At 38.1% G+C, this 21902-nt stretch overlaps 1 protein-coding gene across 1 annotated transcript; it reads right to left on the reverse strand.

Moving 5' to 3' along the window:
* Positions 1-487: 487 nt before the first annotated feature.
* Positions 488-7625, reverse strand: LOC100892515 (gypsy retrotransposon integrase-like protein 1). Its single transcript, XM_030994337.1, has 6 exons — positions 7223-7625; positions 5425-5630; positions 3881-4038; positions 2797-3087; positions 2031-2211; positions 488-910 (listed from the first exon to the last, which is right to left on the reverse strand). The coding sequence occupies exons 1-6, from the start codon at positions 7623-7625 to the stop codon at positions 488-490; spliced, it is 1662 nt and encodes a 553-aa protein (XP_030850197.1).
* Between the last annotated feature and the right edge of the window lie 14277 nt (positions 7626-21902).

The raw sequence follows: 21902 nt of genomic DNA on the forward strand, positions 1-21902 counted from the left end.
CAATTTCCTTTTTGCTACCAAAACCGTACGTGAGCTTCAACTTGATCAGTGGAATACCGACTTTTAAAGGCATCGTTTAACAATGTTAAATCTGAGATGAATGGCCCTACGTGTTATCAGTGTCTGTGATATGGTGAAATATTGAAGCCATATACAAAAATTGCGCTTCAAAATGATCATGAAGTGCCTCAAAAAAATTGAAAAATCTTTGAGTGACAGGTTTTACCATACTCATTTCCCCCCCAAAACTGTAATGTTATATAAACCGTTAGGAAAACGAAAAATGAAATTTCCATTTCCAATCTTAAATATCTTGATAATCAGACAGGCGATCGAAAGTCATGGGATTCCTGACCGACCTTACTTTTGATAATTACGAATGCAGCATGAGCTAAATCAAGAATTTTCTTTCAAAATCTGAGGCAATTGTTACCGAGTCACTTTAAGTTGAAACTGATAACACACAAAACCATTATTGAAGAACGGCTTAGGGGCAGGATAGGGCTGGAAGATCCATGTACGCATAACTGGAGCTGATGACTTGTGTCTCGGCCTGGGGGTGTTCGGGGTGCTGGTAGACAGTTAAGATGGGTTGATGGATGGGTGGCGGGGGTGGCAGCTGTGTCAGTGGCGGCTGTTGCGAGAGATGTGGTGGTGGTTGTCCGGGTTGCTGCGGTGGTTGACCTTGTTGCCTGGGTCCAGGTTGCTGCTGCTGCTGCTGTTGCTGCGGTTGGTGTTGCTGGTGAGGATGAGGATGGCGGGGTTGTGGTGGAGGGGGAGGTAGTCGTAGAGGTGGCTGATGTTGTTGCTGCTGTTGGTGTTGTGGTTGTTGTGGCTGTCTGGGTGGTAAGAGTTGTTGACTAGCTTGTTGATGCTGGTTTGGTGGCGAGTCTTGTGACTGAGGCTGAGTCTGGCAAAGGGAGAGGGAGAAGGAGATACAGAAAATGGTTGAAAATGTCAGAAATCAGCTAAAATAATTTTATCAAGCCGGTGCCAATATTATATTTTCACTGAATAAGTTTACCGGATAAAGCTTGTTCAGATACAACATAGGAAAACCACATCGTTTTGAATGGTGATTTAAATTGTAATAAGCTTTGCATTCCTGTATCTTATACCACAGAGCTCAGGTGAATGCACGCAAGCTCTTTATTAAACACAGTGTGTCATTCATTAACACACACAAAATAATTTTCCAGATGCTTGCCCGACATTCCAAAAAGTACTTTAGGCAGAAGGATTCCATGTATTGTAGTTCATTCATTAATAACAGGTCAATGAAATAACTTGTCACTACGTCTCCTGGAAAGAAACATCCGTAAATATCTTCGTGAACAGGGGGGTGTTTCACAAAGACTCAGATCGACTTGAAGTTGGACTTAACTACGGCAGGCCATTCATGCCACTGTTTGCTCTCACCATTTACTGGCATTGGTCTCTCAAGGGACTTAAAAATCATGGTCACAAATCTACATTTTTTGATAATTCATTATTGAAGGAAAAACTATCATTTAAAGATCATAATGGTTGGAGCAAACAGTGGCATAAAAGGCCTCCAAAAGTTAAGTCCAACTTAGAGGGATCCGGTAACTTTGTCTTAGATCCTTTAAAAAAATCTGTGATTTAGCTCATGCTGCAATGATAATTATAAACCTTTAGGTCAGTCAGGAACCCCATGACTTTTACAAGCCGATCGCCTGTCTGATTATCAAGATATTAATGATTGAAAATCAAAATCAAATTTTGCGTTTGCCAAACGGTTTTCATAACACTACAGTCTATTGGGAAAAACGAATGTGGTAAAACCGGTCACTCAAAGTTTTTACTTTTTTGAGGCACTTCTTGATCATTTTGAAGCGCATTTTTTTAGGGCTTCAATATAACACCATATCACAGACACTGATAACACGTAGGGCCGTGCATCTCAGATTTAACATTGTTAAACGGTCCCTTTAAAGCCGATCTTAGTCTTTGTGAAACACCCCCTGGTCGACTGTTACACAGAGAACATGAATTATTAAATGGCTTACTGGACATGTTGTATTGCTGGCTTCATCTCCTCGTCTTATCCGCCTGTGGTGGCGCAATCTTGCGTTGCTCAGGATGCGCCTGGCATCTTTGAGGAGCACCCTCTTCCTCTCGCCGGATTCTTGGACGTGATCTTCGTACGTCTCGCTGTTCTGATCAGTGTTGTTAGGATCATAGGGAGCTCTGTAGGAAGGTAGGAATATCATGTTACAAGTTTGGAATGAGATTTAGGTACTACAACTACCAATGTTTCAACCTAATACTGTGATGCTGGTAATAGACCAGTTCATGGTTAGCACATGTTCCAAATGACCCCGAATATCTACAGATCTTCAAAACATAAAGAGGTCCCACTTTGTACATTTTGAAATAATCACTCCTACAGCGATGAAGGTGCTACATAAATAGCCTGTTTCCCCTTTTCAAAGAATACTTTCACCTGTGTATCATGGAGTGCACTGCTTGTGCATAAATGAAATGATGATTACATAACTTTCATGAGCACGTATCCAGTATTTTGTCTCTATACCGGTACAAAGTCCAGTCTATACGATGGTCCTAATAAAACACAGCTAATACATATACATACAATTGAAAACTACCAGTAATCCTTTACCTATTGAACATGAGTTGGAAGGGTGAGTAGCCCATGATGGGGTGTTTGGTGGTCCTGTACTGGTACATGGCCCAGTCTATGTTGGTCCCAATCTTTGAACCCAATCCTCATGTACAGAATGTTACCCTTGCAAAATACCAATGATCCTTTACCTATTGAACATGAGTTGGAAGGGTGAGTAGCCCATGATGGGGTGTTTGGTGGTCCTGTACTGGTACATGGCCCAGTCTATATGCTGGTCCCAGTCCTCCACGTGGCCCCGGGTCAGGGTGAAGAGTGCCTCCATAACCGAGTTGCAGTAGGGTTCGTCCAGCGAGACGTCGTCGGGTTTCTCCGCGGCATGGAATGTCTGGTTGGCCCGGCTGATGGAGGAGAACTCGTCCTGGATTTCCTGGACAAAGTCGGAGGGTTCGTCGTAGAACGTGATGCGCACCCATCCCAATCTACATTCGTTTTTGAGAGATTTAAGAAATAAGATATTGAAATGAACAAGTCTATCAGATATCTGTTAGATCAGCCAAATATCAACTATTAATTTTTTTTCTTAATTGTGCAATGTTTTTGAAGGTGTTGTGGTATAGCAATTCATTCACTGAACTCTAAATCCAAGGGATGAGGGTTCGAATCCAACCCCGGCATTACCTGCCAATGGTAAGATATTATTCAAACTTCGCCACTCTCATCGGTAGGTACCTGGCATTTGCTGAGGTAATGATAACTGGCTTAACTGCAGGAGCCTCATGAAGAACAGCACTGAAGCTGATGAGGCTTCCGAGGTTTAACAAAAGTACCATTATTACTACTATTTTGCTTTTAAAGGGATCGTTTAACAATGTTAAATCTGAGATGCATGGCCCTACATGTACGTGTTATCAGTGTCTGTGATATGGTGTAATATTGAAGCCCTAAAAAATGTGCTTCAAAAAAGTAAAGAAAAGTGACAATATTTGAGTGGTCGGTTTTACCATACTTGTTTCCCCCAATAGACTGTAGTGTTATGAAAACCGTTAGGAAAACGCAAAATTTGATTTCGATTTCCAATCATAAATATCTTGATAATCAGACAGGTGATCGGCTTGTAAAAGTCATGGGGTTCCTGACTGACCTAAAGGTTTATAATCATTGCAGAATGAGCTAAATCTAGGATTTTGTTTCAGAATCTGAGACAAAGTTATCCAATCCCTTTTAAAGATGGTAACTTTGCACCTGAAAATTGGCTCCAAGATTTATACATACCTGGTCATCACCGAGTAGAGGAAGCGAGCTATGAGGAGAGAAGATGTGTAAGGTATGGCTTCTGCTTCCGACCACTTGGTGAAGTAATCCCAAACCACAACCAGGAATTTGTTGTCTCTCAACGTCCGCTCGAAAGGCCCCAGGATAGCAACTCCCGCCTGTGAAAATAATGAGAGAGAGAGCAAATTTGAGATAACTCATACTCTTTTCACACTTGTTTTGCTCAACCCTGTACTTTAACTTGTTTGGCTTTTCACACAAGCTTTTTTAGGCCTATACTAAGCGCCTATCCCGGAATAAGAAAATTCATGCTGTTCTCACTGCAATTCGTTAGCCCCGTACTAGCTGTATACCGGTAGCGTGAATATTCATTAATTCGCTCCATTGCGTATTACCGGTCTGTTTTTTGTTTCTGTTCTCATTCATTTGCGTGGCACCGCAATTGCTGGGTTAGCCCTGCTTTTTTGCAAGGGCAGCTACTATAGATGGGGCTAGCCCACTTTGGTAAATACGTGTCTGAACAGAAAATGGAATAAGCTTAACCCCGGACTATAGGTAGGGCTAAGACCCCCCTTCAACCCCACCTATAGTCTGGGGTTAAGCAAAATTCTGCAAGTGTGAAAACAGTATGTAATATCCATTAATTCAGGCATTCATTTAAAAAATGGAAGAGGGAGAGCATATAACACAAACATCCATTTATTCATTCATTTCCTTTGCTCCACCACTTTTGGGTTGGACGTTGAAAATCGATGGTGACACTATTCCGAGCAATTAAATCCCTGGCATGCACTTGCAGTCTAAGATGTTCTGCCAGAGTATCATGCAAAGTTTTCAGAGTCTTTCACTTTCCTTAAAGGCAGGGTATTCTAGTGCCATCTACTGCTCACAATGTCCCAATGTGTCGACAGCCATGTCCCACAGTGCATCACCAACTGATAAGTGTGTGATGATGCTCGGGTACATTAACCAGAAATCGCTAGGAAATCTATAAGGCCAACCTCTTGACACAAAAAAAATGAATATCCTAAAAAATCTTATTTTCACAACAACTTGACACTACCACTGGCCCGTTAGCCCCGGGCCAATGTTCTACTGGTAAGAATGGGCAAGTAAAATGTTTGCTTTTTCATTAAAATTTAATGAGAAAATTGTAAAGCATCAGCAATTATTTTTATAATGCAAAAAGGCTGTTTTAATGCATAATGAGAATAATTATACAACTATAATTGCTTGCATATTTAGGGCCAATTAGAATTTGGTTCAAGTCAGAAGTAGAAGTGAGAAAAAAATTACTGTTAAGCCTTGCATTATACTCATGGAAACATGAGCCATACTCTTGTTAACTGACATTATAAACCAATTAGAAGAAAAACAAGTGTCAGATATTTAAAAAAAATCAAAGTACTAAATACGATAAAATCATACTGATTGGCATCTCTGTGTATGCTTTCACTGAAAATACATTACAGTAGGGGTAGCAATGTCAGTAACATACCCTGCCTAAAGCCAAGGTGTAATAGCTAACAGAAATGTTGACCTACCTGTTTCCACACTCCTGACCCGTACTGGACCCTGCCGGACTTTGCTGGACTCCATCCAACCGAGGTACCCTCCTTGCTCCTCGGCGCCGTGCTGGACTGACATACGGTACAGTTCCGCACAAAGTTGATGCAGTCCTGCCCGACCGTCTGCCAGTAGTACCGATCCGTCACTCTCTTGTGAGTGATGTCCCTGCCGAGATGGTGCCCTGGGATGGATGAAAAAAGTTGATAAGTGGTTACGAAGAAACTCTGACAGGGCGTTGTGGCGTGCACCTGTAATCCAACTAACAATGTAAGTTACTAACTGATTCAGCCGAGGATGCAGGTTCAAAACTGATTCACGTCTTTCGGGTGGTGACGTTAAAGGTCGGTCCCCAGACGTAAATAATTATCTGATTGCTACACATCTGTAAAAACATAATTACACACACACACACTCTGAATTCTGGTCCAGATTATTTCTATAGACTGTTCACTTTTTTCACACATTTTCACCAGGATCAGATTTACAAGATATGTTTACTAATTTCTATTTCAATTTATTTATGTATCTCTCCCCAACCCTTAGTTACCAACTGTTTGATTCACCTTCTGTACATAATGACATGTTGCTACATGTATGTCTCGCAAATGGCGCAAGCCTCTAGAAGCTTTTGAGTTTTTAAGAGCCTTTTTAGTTTTTAAGAGACGCTTTTATTTAAAAAGCATGCATAAGAGTAGAAGGGTATATTGTAAGTAATTTGGGCTTAATATTACTATCAAGACTACTCAAAAAAAGGTTAAGACCCTCATAGTTATATATTTCATTGAAATATAAACTCCTTAGTACACTGCTGGCAAAATATGTAATGTTTCGTTGAGGAAAAAAATAATAGAACATAGACTACATCATACATTTTAATTTCCCAGGTTCTCTGCCAGAAGAAGAGAAAATATGTCCCTATTGCGTTGCCAATTTCATACTTACTTTACAATAATAGTGATTAGTTTAGTATACAAAGGCGCATACACAGAGTTCCCTGAATTTTGCTACCTGAGAGTGAGAGCGCCATTTCACACTTGTATTGCCATCATCGTAAAGTATGCTAACACAGTAACATGCGATGTAAATCACAAGTTACCTCATTATCATCAGGAAAATAATTGAAGGAAAGGAAATCATTTTAATCACTCTGGTATCAAAATCTCATATTTTGTATTAAAATCTTGACGGATTTCGAAGTGCTTTTAATCGGAAGAAAGAGGAGTCCACAAGCGAACTCTGATTCTCAAGCCAGTGAGTGTGCAACGTTCGTGATGACGGTTAGTCGCGTGGAGGAAGGGGGTGATTACAAACACTGTTTAAGTTTTGTTTACCTCCTTCTTTACGAAGGAGTATGGATGCCAATTAAGGCTAGGTGATATTAATACCATACAGTGAAAAAAATACACGGGGGCTCGGGGCGAATTAGCCCCCGAAATGCCTAAACGAGCCCCCGAAAATCAGAAAAGAGCCCCTGTAAATTTGCATACAGTTCAATGCAAAACAAATTTTAGAATGGTATTTTCATGCAGGCAAGCTTGAAAAGTAGCCCCTGAAAAATAAATATTAATTTTTTCCCTGATACCATATATTAATCATCATATTATCACTTAGCCATTAGGCTACGACACCCCACATCAGAACATCCGCCTTTCATAACGCCTCGTCGATCGTCCTCATCAAACTCAAAATCAAAGTTCAAACTCTATCTTTCAAGAATCAACATCATGTCTGTGGTCTGAAAAGGCTAGAACTAGTTTTAATGATCCCATTTACCATCATCCTCGCTGATATGATTTGTCATCATAAGATTCTTCTGTTCGTCAGGGTCACCAACGACTTCAAGCCATTTCGGTTTCGGCAGCCCATGCTCGAGTTTCCCATACTGCAAGCGGTCTTCTGCCTCGGGGTCCAGCCGAAACGTCTTCGTGCGGCGGCGAAGACTCCTCCGAAAGCTCTGTGAGCATCCCTTCGGGTACTCCCTATCCTTCAGATAACTCTTGATTAAAACAATCTGTTCTTTGAAAGAGAGCTCACTTAGTCCTTTCAATCGATATTCCACGATTAATTTCGTTCGCTTTCGCTTGCGTTTCTCTTCCCGGCTAGGGGCTGACGTTCCATCGGGAATATCATCATCTATATCCTTGGCTTTGCTGGACGCACTCCGCTTGGGCGCCATATTTGCTGGCAAATGATATGCTGAAGGCTATGGTAAACCGCTCGCACAATGGACCAACTATGCTTGTTTTAATATTTTTAAGATAAATTTTGACTTTTACATTAAGATAATGATACTCTTGCATCTCAAATATTTTATTTTATTTTATTTTTGCTTTTAAATACTGTTTTATGAGTTGAATTGATTATTGAATACATGGTATTTACCACTTTAAATGGCGTACCATAGTATCGTGTTCATTGAATCTATGTCCGTCTTCATCCTTTGTCACGTACACACTTGTACCAGGGATCGGAGCCGAGAGTGCACCTCGACCTCCCTGCTTGCATCGCTCTCATGCCTTGCATTGCATCCCGCAGCCAACCATACGTGCATGTATAGCTTGTGGATTGGGTTTTCATTTATAAAAATGGAACCATGCAGCACAGTAGCAGAAGGCATACAAGAATAATATAGCATTGCAAAACTTATTGTAATTTTGCCTTCTGAAGTACTGGGACCTTTGACAATGACAGAAACAGCAACCCCCCCCCCCCCGCGCCAAATAAGTAGGCCTAGCCTTTAAGAAAGAAAGAAAAATATATCTGTAGGCCTATATGTGATCAACTTGAGGAGCCTACAAATCAGTCATATCAATCATTAACATCACCATCCTTATATCCATCATCATCCGATCGAATCATCATCGCCATCAGCGCGTTATAATCCGCAATAAATAGCTCGATCCTGCTCCTTCTCGTTTTACTCCTCCTTCTCGGCTCTCCCTCCTCCTTCTCTAGGCTACGTACCGCCTCGTCCTCTTCCCCCTCTTGTCTTTTATTTTGTTTCTATATCTTTCCCCTTTTTTCTACATCTTTTCTTCTTCTTCCCAAGTTCATCTTCTTTATCTTCTCTTCTTCTTCTTATCCTTTTTTCTTCTTATTATTATTCTCCTTCATCTAATTCTTATTCTTCCTCCTCCTCTTTCTTTCTTTCTCGTTCCCAAGTTCAGTTCAGTTTTTGTTCATATTCCTGAAATTTTGCATTGTTTCTCATGATAGCCATCACATACATTCTGTCATACTTTATAGCCCCTAGGCCCTAGCCTATAAAATATGGCAAGATGTCACTTAATCTGTATCCAAAATGTGAAAGATAATGTCAAAATGAAGACACACTTCTGCAAAGATTCCCCCCCCCCCCCCCCGAAAAAAAAAGAAAAAAAGAAGAAGAATGTGTGTGTAGACAAATATTAATAAAATAATACATAAATGTGGTTGTCTGTTGTACGCAGAAAACCTATACGAAAATTTCTTTTATCAATATTCGAATTGAAACACATTTTTTGTTTTAAATCCTTGCAAAGGTGTGTCTTAAATGGCATCCTCTTTCCCATAATGATAGGCTACAATTTAAAGGTACTATGTCCCATTTGCAGGCCAAAAAAAATGAAAAAGTTAAATTCCAACTGCATTTGAATGATAATACTAATTTAGAACTTCCCTAAAAAAGGTGGGGCTTGAAAATGTCTTCAAGTGGGAAAATAATGACAATTAGTTGTCAAATCGACTTTAGGGCTATAGAGCCCAAAAGTAATAGTCTTGATTTTCAGACAATTGTATCGAATGGTCATACGTTTTATGCTGCGCAAAGATTCAATCAGTTTAATCTTGGCCATCACAAGAAGTGGGTTATTGATGTAGAAAAATGCTCATGTACCCTTTACAACTCTTTTCATGTATGTTATTACCAAAGAAGAAAAAAGGCCAGTCAGTCACTCAATAGTATCTGACAGTGAAGTCTAGCAAGTAAACGGGTTTCTTTGCATAATTTGAATATTAGGACACTGCTAACGTTTAAATTTCACAGATAGGACATACATGACATATTCATAATTCCTGCAAAGTTCTACAGAATTTGAGGTTGGCTGCAAAAGGGACATAGTACCTTTAAGTGAAATTTTGCCATCACATTTTTGAGGCTCTCAACACTTTTAAATAGAGGGTTCAAACTTCTGTTTATATTATAACACAAATTACGCGGTGTATAGACTATAGAGTCAATATACGACACAATCACAAAGAAAACGTGAAGAAAAAGGACTTGCTGCAAGGCCAGCGTCATCGTCCTCAACATCACAACACCATTAATCTATAACAGCGCCACCTAGTGTTCAAGCTTTTATCGCCACTCTGTTACTAATATTTTCAACTTTTCCTGTTTCCCCCTAACAGGCAACTTGTTCATGTTTCAAAATTGTCTACCCATTCGCAATGAACTACGATCATGAAAATATTAAGACTTTAAATAGACTTAGCTATTTCTGAAAGAGCGGTCACTTCATATTGTAAATTATATGATGCCCCCCCCCCCCCCCCCCCCTCACCCCCATAATGAGCGCAATGTAGGAAGGGAGCAATGCCGGAGCAATGAGAATATCAAACAATTATACACCGGTTCACTAACATAATTATTCAAATTGTATGCATACTTTTAAAAAATGTTGCTCTTGCATGACAACTGTTAAGCTTGCCAGAACCTTGCCTGACATAGAAACAAGTAATATGTGCAGACTGGATTCCAAGTATAGGAGATTAAAGGTTAATGGAGCGCAATGAGCGCCATGCCACCACTATCATTGTTATTTTTATTATCAAAAACTCGTAACTAGGTCCCCAGGAAAGAAACATTCATACATTTGAATAAATCGTCGCTGTTTTCACGAAGTGACGGTAGTGAAAAAAAAATGCATTCACTTTGCGTGACGATTTTCCTCACTACCGTCACTTCGTGAAAACAAGGACGAAATTATGATTGTTAGTTAACCGGTCTCTTATAGGCTTCTATAGTTTAGAATCCGTCTTTGGAAATTGACTTTATCCGAACCGAGGTCTTTTGTTGGCACAATGTGGAATTTAAACCTGGTGGACGTGTTTCTTTATGGCAAGGATAATTATTTAGGTGTTTATTAAATAGTTTAATGAATACTGTGCCAGTTTCTTTTTTCTCGACTCTGAGGTGAATAAAATCTGTCTACTCCTCGACAAAGTCCGAGCAGAGGGCAGCAAACTGACTTCTTTTTTTATAAGCAGAGTCGTCTATAGGCCTATATTTTTATCTCACAGAGTGGCCAACATTGTACTCGTAGGACACAATAATATGGCGAATGTTGCTCTGTTGGAAAACTACAAAACAAAAGAATGTACACCGAAAATAAAAAAAAACAAGTTGGCATAACTCTGCGTATAGTCGGCTCTGGTACGTTGTAAGCAGAGAGTCAGATACAGAGGGAGATGGAGAAGATGACCCGGATGATCAAGAATTTTCTCCTTTAAAAAAGAATTGGATGTCCATTCTCTCTTTATTTGATAATTTTATAACTGTCACCTGAACTTTATTACTTACGTATACACATAACCATTTCAAACAATATAACTTCAATCGGATTTGTCTTTGCTTGTATGTACCGAAACCACGGGGATATGTGTGGGGAGGGGGCCGGGCCACGGTCACTCGGCGGGACTTAAAAAGGGGGGATAAAAAATAAACCCAAAGGAGAAGAAGCACAACAAATTATAAGAACGTAAATGAATATTGGAGAGAAAAAAACGGAAAACAAATAAAAGAGAAATTTAGAAAAGGCACCCCCAAAATGATTGTCTAACTAAATATGATTCAAAATGAATTTGCCTGCACTGTGAAAAGGTTGGGCAATATTTTTTCAACACTTTGCCCAACGTTGTGCCAATAGTCAACCCAACCATCTATTGGGCAATATTTTGACCAGTGGTATTGGTAAACGTAAGTACCCTACTTCACACGTGCATAATTGTTTCGTATTTTGACCAAAATTTGGGCAAAGATATATGACCCTTCAACTGCCCGACTACGGTAGCCAACTTGTTGGGAAAATCTTGACCAACTGTTGGGCAAAATACGAAAATATTGCCCAATAGATGGTTGGGTTGACTATTGACAAAGTGTTGGAAAATATTGCCCAACCTTTTCACAGTGTGTCTGATCGAAAACGCTTTAAGATGCAAAGTTCAAGAGCTGCAAAATGAATACTAACAATCACTTGATAATTATCATTGATAGTATTTACAGAGTGACGTCGCTAGTTTTTTTCCAGTAGAAATGCAAAAACTTAAGATCGGGGAGGGGGCGGATTTATACCTTCGCTGACTCTAGCTGCCCAGCTCTGTCGCTGTGATATACACGGCAGTTTCTTGCCATCATGCCCGGGAGACGCTAAATCCGAGGCAGCTCACACTATGAACATTTCGTACCTGAAATACCCTTTCAAAACTCGTCGAAAAAGGCTGACCTACTCAGCGATTATCATTTTTCTTGAATCACTCGTTTTTATTTTCATTCAAATGCCGAAAAACGTATGTTGCGATGAAGGTATATAAGACCCAAATAATTATGTTGTATTCATGGCATTTATTACATATTATCTTCACTAATTGCTAATTTTTAAGACGCTGATTCAACTGGAAAAATGTAAAATGTCCTTTTCGATGTTAAAACTACTGTTGTTATGCATGCAATAAACGTTATAACGTCAAACGATGCTAAGTGAGCGCTTGCAAAACGACGATCGTCAAGTATGCTATGATTTATTTATCAAATAATTCGGACGCATAACAAGAAAGAATATCAATAATTAATAGGTCGAATAAAGATATTCACTTATAACAACAAATATTGTTATAATGTTTGTTAACATCTTCATCATCGTCATCGTCATAGTCATAATCATCATCATCACCACCATCACCACCACCATCATCACCATCATTATTATTATAATCACCTTTATCATTACTACCATGATACTGATAATCATCAACATTATCATCATCATCTTGACAATCATTATCACCATCATTACCATCAACAGCACCATCGCCGCCACCACCACCATCATCATCAACACCACTACCATCATCAGCAAGAAAATCATCCCTGTCCTCATCACAGTTTCGATATTATATTCATCGGCAATTCATGAGAGGTCTCGTGGTCTAGTGGAAACGTTGCTGGATTGTGAAGCTCATGGTTTGCAGTTCGAGTCCCGCTGAGGCACTGATGTCCTTCGGCAAGATTGCAAAATATTAGTCTGTAATATTTGCCCCTCTCCACCAAGGTGTAGTAAATGGGTACCCGGTAGGAAGAAATTCCGAATGCTTGAGCGCCCTTATCATTTAGCTCGGCTAAAGCGGGGTGATAATTATGATAATTTATGATTAGTATGTTTTTGTTTTTTGTTCTGTTCTTTTGTTCTTGTTTCTTTTTGTCCTACATGTGTTTGTTTAAGGGTAAGCTTTCATTATAAGGATTCCCTCCTTTTTGCCTACCCCATAATGCTCTCATAAATTGCCATCGTTATTATTCTGTTATCACTATCTTGTTTTGTTATCATTCCATTGTATATGTGTATATATGTTTTAAATGTTTTTATGAAGAGTGTTGAATAAACTTTGAATTGAATTGAATTGAATTGAATTACAGGGCCTTCAGGGAGAACAGTATTATTATTAATGAGGCTATCCTGGGTAATTGTTATTATCGGTTATCGTCATTATTATAATTTATTGTCATATCCTAACTCATCAATATCCTAATCATCTTCTCATCACCGACTGTAAAATGTAATCACCATTAAAACATATTTATAACTTTACAGCGCTGTGGGTTGTGGCGTTTTAATGTTCCACAGCCTTAATGGTATTCTCACTGTTAAATTTGTTTAAGTTTTTTAAATAATTTATTCTATTGTTGAACGTAGCCATCTTCAAATTAGTTTTCAAACCTAAACGTATTTCTGGTCAACGTGTATACATGAGTATATTTTGTATGTAGGCCTATATTTTGGGGTGATTTACAGACTCATATAGCCTACTGCATGTCACCATAAACTGTTTGTATCTTTGATAATACGAAACAGCATTCCAGTTGATGTATTATTATTATGATATTGCTTGTTTCGGCTATTCTATTTCATTATTATATACATTATAATGTTTTTATATTTCTTTGTTATTCATTTATTGATGTTACATTTGAACGAATTATTGATGGATATGTCAATAAAATTTCAACGAATGAACAAACAAAATACAAAACATGAGGTATGGTAGAAAATATACAATATTATCAAACTATCTAATATTTCAACTTATGAAATTGCTCATTTCCTAAAATATACATCCCAATAATTTTAACAGTGGTATCCTTTTAATGAACCATTTGGAGAAATAGGGGCGTATCTTAAACCAAAAATTAAAATGTCTATAATATAAGTAGAGTATAAAGGAAGGAAAGTGTATATATCGATGGGAATTAAGGAGAAAGATGAACTGATGATGAAAATAAGTAGAAAAGAAAACAAAGATGAAAAAAAATTACATCAGAAATAAAGGAATATAGGAGAATAGGAGAAAGAGAATATAAAGAATGTGTAATGTAGAAATAGCAAATAAGCACGGAATGGATTATGATAATATCATAACGTTGAAAATGTAATCCTTTCCGAGAGTTGAAACCAGGTTCACAAATAATATTGATGTTTTGTTTCATCACAGTTTCTTTCTAAACTTTCCTCTTGGATGGTATACCTTTAACTTCATACATCGTATCTACACTTGATAAATACAAGGAACTCAAGTACACTTCAACTTAAACAAAAATAAATATGGAACTGCGGCGTGTTGCCTCAGTGCCAAACATGGCGGGTTTTGTCGTGGCGTCTGGCGTGTTTTAAAAAGCGGACGCGTTCAGGGAGAGAACGGCTAAGCTAACGCCACATTCAAAGGCACTCTCTCCCGGGACCTCTGGCGTCTCGCTCCCTCTGGCGTAGCGAGGCTCGGCTGCTCAGGCGCATAGTGTGGCGCGCGATGCGGGCTTCGTGACAATGCAAACCAAAGCATATCAGAAATGTAACCGATATACCTTTCGTTTGCCCTGCATAGGCATCGCACTATATGCCGTCGGAAATAAGCACCTTTCTCTATCGATTTCCAAGGTAAATACTACGAAGTGAATTGTACAATCGCACGTATGCAGACAGGTGGGTTGGTTTAGCGCGCATAGTTAGAAATCGTTAAAATGCAGACGAAATGAATTCGACGATTGAAATGCGGCAGAAAGGCGCGCTTGGCTTTGGAAATCCGCCACAACATTTTCCAATTTCGTTCAATTTGTTTTTGGGGCTGTCGGTGTATATGCACAGGCGTTCCTGTGCAAAATACAGTCCCAATTCGGGTTCGAAATTCAATCGCGGAAGATAATTTTCTCGTTTTTTAACTTTGCACGCTTGTTCAAACGAAGTTCAAACGTTGTTATGAGTCGCCCCAGGGGTCCTGAAAATGCTCATAAAAACCCGCTCGATATCTGGTCGGAAGGGGCACACGAAAAGTATATAGCAATTAACGTTACATAACTTTAAAGTTGAGGCCTAACCAGAATTCGTTCAATTAAAACGTAGCAATAGGCACGTATACAAAATTCCCAAATATTCTGCAAAGCTGAAATTTATTAATATCATTATGGTGTCAATCGCTGAATTAATTTATGATAGAGAGACTCAAGGCATGATGACGGTTAATCAATTTTTCATTGGAAATTAAATAGATACATTGCAATGGCAATATGATCATTTTCCATCATATCTGTAGGCCTATATTCTCCCCTTTATAAACAAAAAGATGATTTGAAGTAATGAAATGTAAAGTAATGTTACACAATTTGAGCCTTAACATTTAAAGACAAGTTTAAAAAGTAAATGTTCGATTGAAAAGAAAGGCTGGAGAAGTAGGAAACAAGAAAATATGGGATTTCTCGTTATAGTAACCTGCCGACTGAGGCGAAATAATAAATAGAATTATTTGGACTTGAAAGTGATTACGAATAATCATGAAAATGTGTTAGCCATGCAGATTTTCAGAATTTTTCTAAATGAATGTCAGATGTTAGGAGTAAAAAATTCCGTCGATAAATCTATATTCCTTTGTTACAGTATGTACATGTAAATAATTTGAGGACGTTTTAAGTTCTTATCATCAAATTTGTTTCAACATGATTAATCTTATTCCCCATCCCTTTCGACCATTCAATGTGTTCTTATGTATGATATTGGAAGAATTTAAGTATACATACTTCATAATCTGACCTCCGCCCTAAAATAAACTAATTGAAATTCCATTAAAAAATCTATTGTTTTTAATTGAAAGAAATTTGAACGATACAAGACAATGTTTGAAATTAAGCTTTACACCATGCACGAATCTGTATGCCACATTTGAACTTTTGGTAGCAAACACAAGGAAAAGAAAACACGAAAGAAAGAGGATAATGATGATGATAATAGTAATACTACTACTATTGATAATGTCACTAATAAAAACAAGTGCAAGTAGAAACAAATTAGGGGAGAAGAAGAAAAGGGAAACAGAAAAGAAGGAGAAAAAGAAGAAAAAAGAAGAAGAAAATGGGAAGATGATTGGAGGATGAGAAGCGAAAGGGGAATAAGGAGAGGAAGAAGAAATGAGGAGGAGGAGGAGAAGAAGAAGAAGAGGAAAAAGAATTCATTAAAGAAGAAAGGAATAGAAAAAAATTATAAATAAAATGGACACTGAAAAGAGACATCGGAAAGATAATTAGAGAGTTCCGTCCCGCCCAACGCCTTTGGCAATACCAATCATGTTAGCACCACCCCCGAAATTACGGATGAAAAACTGGCGATGAGTCGCTATAACCTCGATACCAGAAACACGACGGACAAAGACGTCATAACACCCATATTGACACAAGATTATTATTTATTTGGTCTCCTAATTTGGCTTGAAATTTGCAGAGTCAGACGGTGTATGTCCATTCAATAGCCCAGTCGATGTTGGGCAAACAGTAGATTTAATTTCATGACTTGCGCCTAGGTATATTGAATTTGGAATAAAGTTGCAGCACAAAAAAAGAATAAAACAGTCGATTCCAACAATTGGTGCTGCTTAGTCTTGAAGTGGATACTCATTAGGGTTAGATAAAGGGCAAATGATGAGTGACATTTGTAGAGAGAAGAATCTGAATGCCTAATTAGTGACATTTTGAACAGGAATAGGCCTATATCGCAACGGTTGCTTTTCCTGATTGGTTGTAATGATATATTTTTAAGAGAAGGGGCTCTTGAAGAAAATGTCATTTCTAAAACCATAATCCAACATCTCAAACGTGTAAGGCAAAGAGAAATTATAAAGTTATTCAGATTTAGGGAACTTATGGTAAATGATAAATTATTCTAATCAGACTGCTATGTTATTAGCTTATTGATTTATTCAGTTCAATAACAACGTTTCCATCCGATGCACTCTAAATGCCAACATTTCCATATCAGATCGTAGTGATTTTAAGATTTGTTGTATCTAGACAAAATCGAACATCAAAAACGTTTATCACACGTACCCTTATCAATCGCGAAGGCACACAAGAAAGTTTTAACAAACGAACAAATCCGACACAAGGAACAAGCACATTTAATGATATATAAAATGAACCAAAATGATCTCATCATTATGTAATATAACTTCAGTCTTTTGATTTAATAAATGGAAATACTGCAAGAGCCTTTAGGGAGAACGTTAATAATGCTGATGAGGCTTCCCTAAATAAATAAAGTTATTATCAGATTGGTATCTATATTTATATCTCTTGATGAATATAGTTGGAAACAGAATAGCGAATAATAAAAATAAATCGATTTATGGAGCCGAAAGGAGTAATAAATGAAAATGTAAAGTCGATTCATTCAAAAAAGCATAATCTAAAAGAGGAGTTCCATGCAAAAACAAAATGTCATGAAAACATATCCATGTCAATCACCATTACGAGCTATTTGTTCCTTGAAATATATAGTCGACATTAGAATAAATGTTCAGTAATTTGATAAAAGACAATTTATATTACACGTGAACAGCTAATTATCTATACAAATTGTAAGGTTGGAAACTGCATGAGCCTCAACGAGACATGGTTTTTATTGACACATATTGAAACAGTAAGGGTAAATATTGGATTTTATAATCACACCTTCAGAAATCTTAATTAGCATTTAATTGCTTCAATAAAAATCTTTATTGACATATTCACACGTCTTTCATTACAAGTTGTGTTCTCGTCGCGAATATAGACTATGGTTAAAAAAAGAAATGAAAAGGAAAGATCCCAACTCAAAATCAAAAGATAATGCTTGGCGGCATAACTTTTGCAGTTTTACCTTAATTTAAAATGCGACCCTTTTTTAATTTTGCGCTGGAAATTAAAAAAAAAACAACAAAAACAGACGGCTGGATAGCCCACTTTCGGCTGCACGAGGCGTATAATTAATGGTATTAAAAAAAAAATTAATGTACTTTTTCAATAATTTGGTATGATATAATACCACAAATTAAATATCTAATCGAAGTTTTCAGTCATCATAATTACTTGTTATTGTTAAAAAAAAACAGAAATACAATATTCATCCCATAAGAAATTATTGAACCGATGTACGCAAGGAATAGTCTGTTTCGATAATGATAATAATAAATGTTTCTTATAAAAAGCGATGTATTACTTTCAACGTTATGCTACGTTTACACTATGTTCCCGGCGGCCAAGGCAGCCACGTTTGCCCGAAACGTAGTGCGCCGTGGGATTTAGACCAATTTTATCTCTGGATTCAAGTTTTGTTACGTCTTGCCAAGTTTTCTCACGGTCTACCACGGTATCCGTGACGGGCCGTAGGGGGAAGGGGATGCTGAGTCCCGGAGGCTCCAAGGCGCACTACGGTTCGACCCGCGTTCTACCACGGATGCCAGAACGTTCCCTCCCGGCCCGTCACGTTCTGATGGGGTCCCTCACGTTTCCCACGTTCTGATCAAGGTCTGACACGTTTTTCACGTTCTGTCAAGGCTTTGTACGGATGAAACGTGGACGCAGGGCACCTTTGGAGCACGTTTGTGCCGGCGGTATGAAAAAGAAGGTCTCCCAAGCAATAGCAATCATGGTATTCTGAGACCTCGCGTTGTGTCAGACCGTAGTAGAACGCAACGCGCCGTAGCGTGCCGGGCGCTTAAACCGTCCCACTACGGACCACCCCCAAGTTTTGTTACGGCCTATTACGGACTGTCACGTTTTGTTACGTTCACCCCGGTTTATCACGGCCTACTAGGTTTCTCATCCGCACCGTGACTGCCGTGGCAAATTTTTTGACAGTTTAAAAATCTGACACGGTATCCACGGCAATCACGGCCTGTCACGTTTGCCCATACGGTCCCCCGCGTTGTGTCACGTCAATCCCGTTTCGTCCACGGTGGCCTGAAACGTGGTTGCCGTGGCCGCCGGGAACATAGTGTAAACGTAGCATAACCACCCAAAGTGTTTGCAGTATTGTTAGCAGTTTATTATGGATTTTTAAGTATATGGATTTTTGTTGTTGATCATAATACATGTGAAAAATAATAAAAGTGAATTGCAAATTTGAGATAGGCCCTATATATTTTGCGACGAAGTATTTAAATACTAAAAGACAATTTAGATGGAGAAAATATTGGAGAGAGAAGAGAGAGAGAGAGAGAGAGAGAGAGAGAGAAGGGGGGGGTCATATAAATACACCCTTGCCCATTTATGTGGAAATTTTTTTCCTACTTCTTTTCATGAATTGATTATGACAGTATGGCTTATTCTTGATCTATAAAGTTGATATCTTCTCAGAACTTTGTTAATCAATCTAAAGAGTCATATAGCGATCAATAAACGTTATGAGAATATATAAACTTTATCTATAAAGGATTAACAATGATATTGTCACAATGATATCATTTTCATGAAAGATTGTACGATTTTTTTTTTTAATCCCCTTTATGGGCAACAGAGTACAATATTCTATTTCCCTGTCAGATCGTTATCCGTCAATTTCTAATTCAACGTTAAGTTCTCATTCCGAAATGGATTATGAGCTGACATCAATCAAACGCTTATTAGTGCAGGATATTGTAGAGTTGTTTATTGAATGAAACTATACTAATGTCGTCCTTTCTTTAGCTGATCAGATGGGTAATTATTAATTTGAAAAACACCTAATATTTAGCCCTCCACATAATACTTTATTGGATAAAGTAAAAATAACAAAGACAAAAATCTACATATATTTTACTCACTTGGTTACAAGTTGATTCTTTTATCTTTTTCTTCATACAAATAAAGATTGAAGTGACTGCAACTTTTCTATACATACCAGATATATTACAAATATATCTTTTTCTCAAAATATTGAACAACTTTTTTCTCCATTACACCCAATGCAGGAACTGTGTTGCTCAGCTTTTCTGTGAAAATGTGTTGCTTTATCAGTGTTACTATGCAATTAAGAGCATCATTTCTCCTTTCTTTTCTTTGTCCAAAACCAAAAATGATAGTAAATATGTCCACGAAATGAGCACCAAAATGTATCGCCTTGTGGTAAGCTTATAGGATTAATCGGATAGGAGGGGCATTGAAAGAAGATAGGACCTGGAGCGAACCATATGATCTCTTTGCTAACCCATTTATTACATGTATTCATTCCCTTTTCCCCCTTTCTCTTATCATTGTGAAAGAAACATCTATACTATCATGTATTTTCTGATTTTCAATTTACATTTGTAATTTAACGGAGCGTTGGTGACCTTGCGTTTGTAAATTTGCAGAATGTCTTGGAGGGGGCAGTGAACTGGGCTGTGTAGGTCATTCATTATCTACTACAACCTTCATTTGCTTGTTTCTGTAAGTGCTATTCAAACGAAATAGTTTGGAATGGGTTTTAATGTTCGCTTACTTTTGCGCGCCTCTTCCATGTCTGTGTGTAATGTGTATTTTTTTTTATTTTTTTTATTTTTTTTTTTTTTTTACAGATGTGTATCAATCAGATATGATTATTTACGTCTAGGGATCGACCCTTAACGTCATCATCTCCGGAAGACGGGACTAAGTCTCAAACCGGGGTCCGCCTGAGTCAGTTATTGGGCAAAGACAGAGAGCTATCATTACACTCGGACATTACCGCTAGACCAACTCTCATCTCACCTCGCGCCTTTTCAACGGTTGAGAGTCGGGCAGCGATCGATGATAATGATGTCTCTCCTTGGAGTTGGGGCTATGGGGAGGGGTGTGAGGATGGAGAGTGCTTTGTGGAAGGATGGATAATAAGTTACAAGATGAACATGAATTTTCTCCATAATTTATTTTTTTAGAGGGGTAGTATAAGCAAAACGATAAGAGTCAGCTATAAATAATTACAGACCCCTCGATTTTATTACAACCGCCCAATACATAGAATAAAAATGAAAGGCAGTTTAAAAACAAAATTTCATATTAAAATGCAAAACATCTTTAAAGAAAATGAAAAGCATAATGAATGTTATGCAAACTATTAAATCATTTGTAGTAAACGGTCGAGCCTCTTTTTCCACCACTTTATCATACGATGTTTTTTGTTTATGAAAAATAAACAGTATGATTTAATTCGATAAATTCTGTAATATTACTATTAGGGGTATGACTATCATTTAGTTTGCTTTGTTTCACCTATTCATTATTTGTCTGTAAAATGAGGAAATAAAGATTGAAGGAAGAATAATTTCAAAAGAAATTCTGGTTAGTATCCATCCTCATCATTAAACAAACCCAAGGCTGTTTTAACACGTTCATTTAGCTTCCCAAAAACGTCATCACATTCTTTTCTTTATCAAAGTCTAAAAAACAACACCGGCAAGTAAGTATTCATTTGTGTTTTAACTTTTTCGGTGGGTGTTCTGCAACACCTCATCATCCCCCCCCCCCCCCCCATCCCCTTCATCTCCATCTCTCTCTCTCTCTCTCTCTCTCTCATTCCCTCTCTCTTCCAATGTATGCATAGATGGGACCCGGCTGAGAAGGAAACAGAAAAGGATTGTTTACCAAAACAAGAAGCTTTTAAAAAGGTAAAAATAAAAGTCAAGAGAACTACGAGGAAAAGACAGAGAACCAATAAAAATCGTAATCACTCCTTTCCCATGCGACGACACGCAATGTTTGAACACGACTATTGTATACACCAAGGTATTTCTTGTTGTCTTCTATCCTCTTTTTACTTTCTCTCTTCTTTTTTTATTTTTTACCTCGGTAGACGGGGGACACCTGTACAAGCAGGTCGACTGGAGCCGGGCGAGGTCCTTTGCTATGCACCGCCGGCCCCCTGGACCCCCCTCTATTGATCCCACTCGCCCAAACATTGAGCCATAA

The sequence above is a fragment of the Strongylocentrotus purpuratus genome, unplaced genomic scaffold (assembly GCF_000002235.5).
Source record: "Strongylocentrotus purpuratus isolate Spur 01 unplaced genomic scaffold, Spur_5.0 spur5_scaffold_21, whole genome shotgun sequence".
Lineage (NCBI taxonomy): Eukaryota > Metazoa > Echinodermata > Echinoidea > Camarodonta > Strongylocentrotidae > Strongylocentrotus > Strongylocentrotus purpuratus.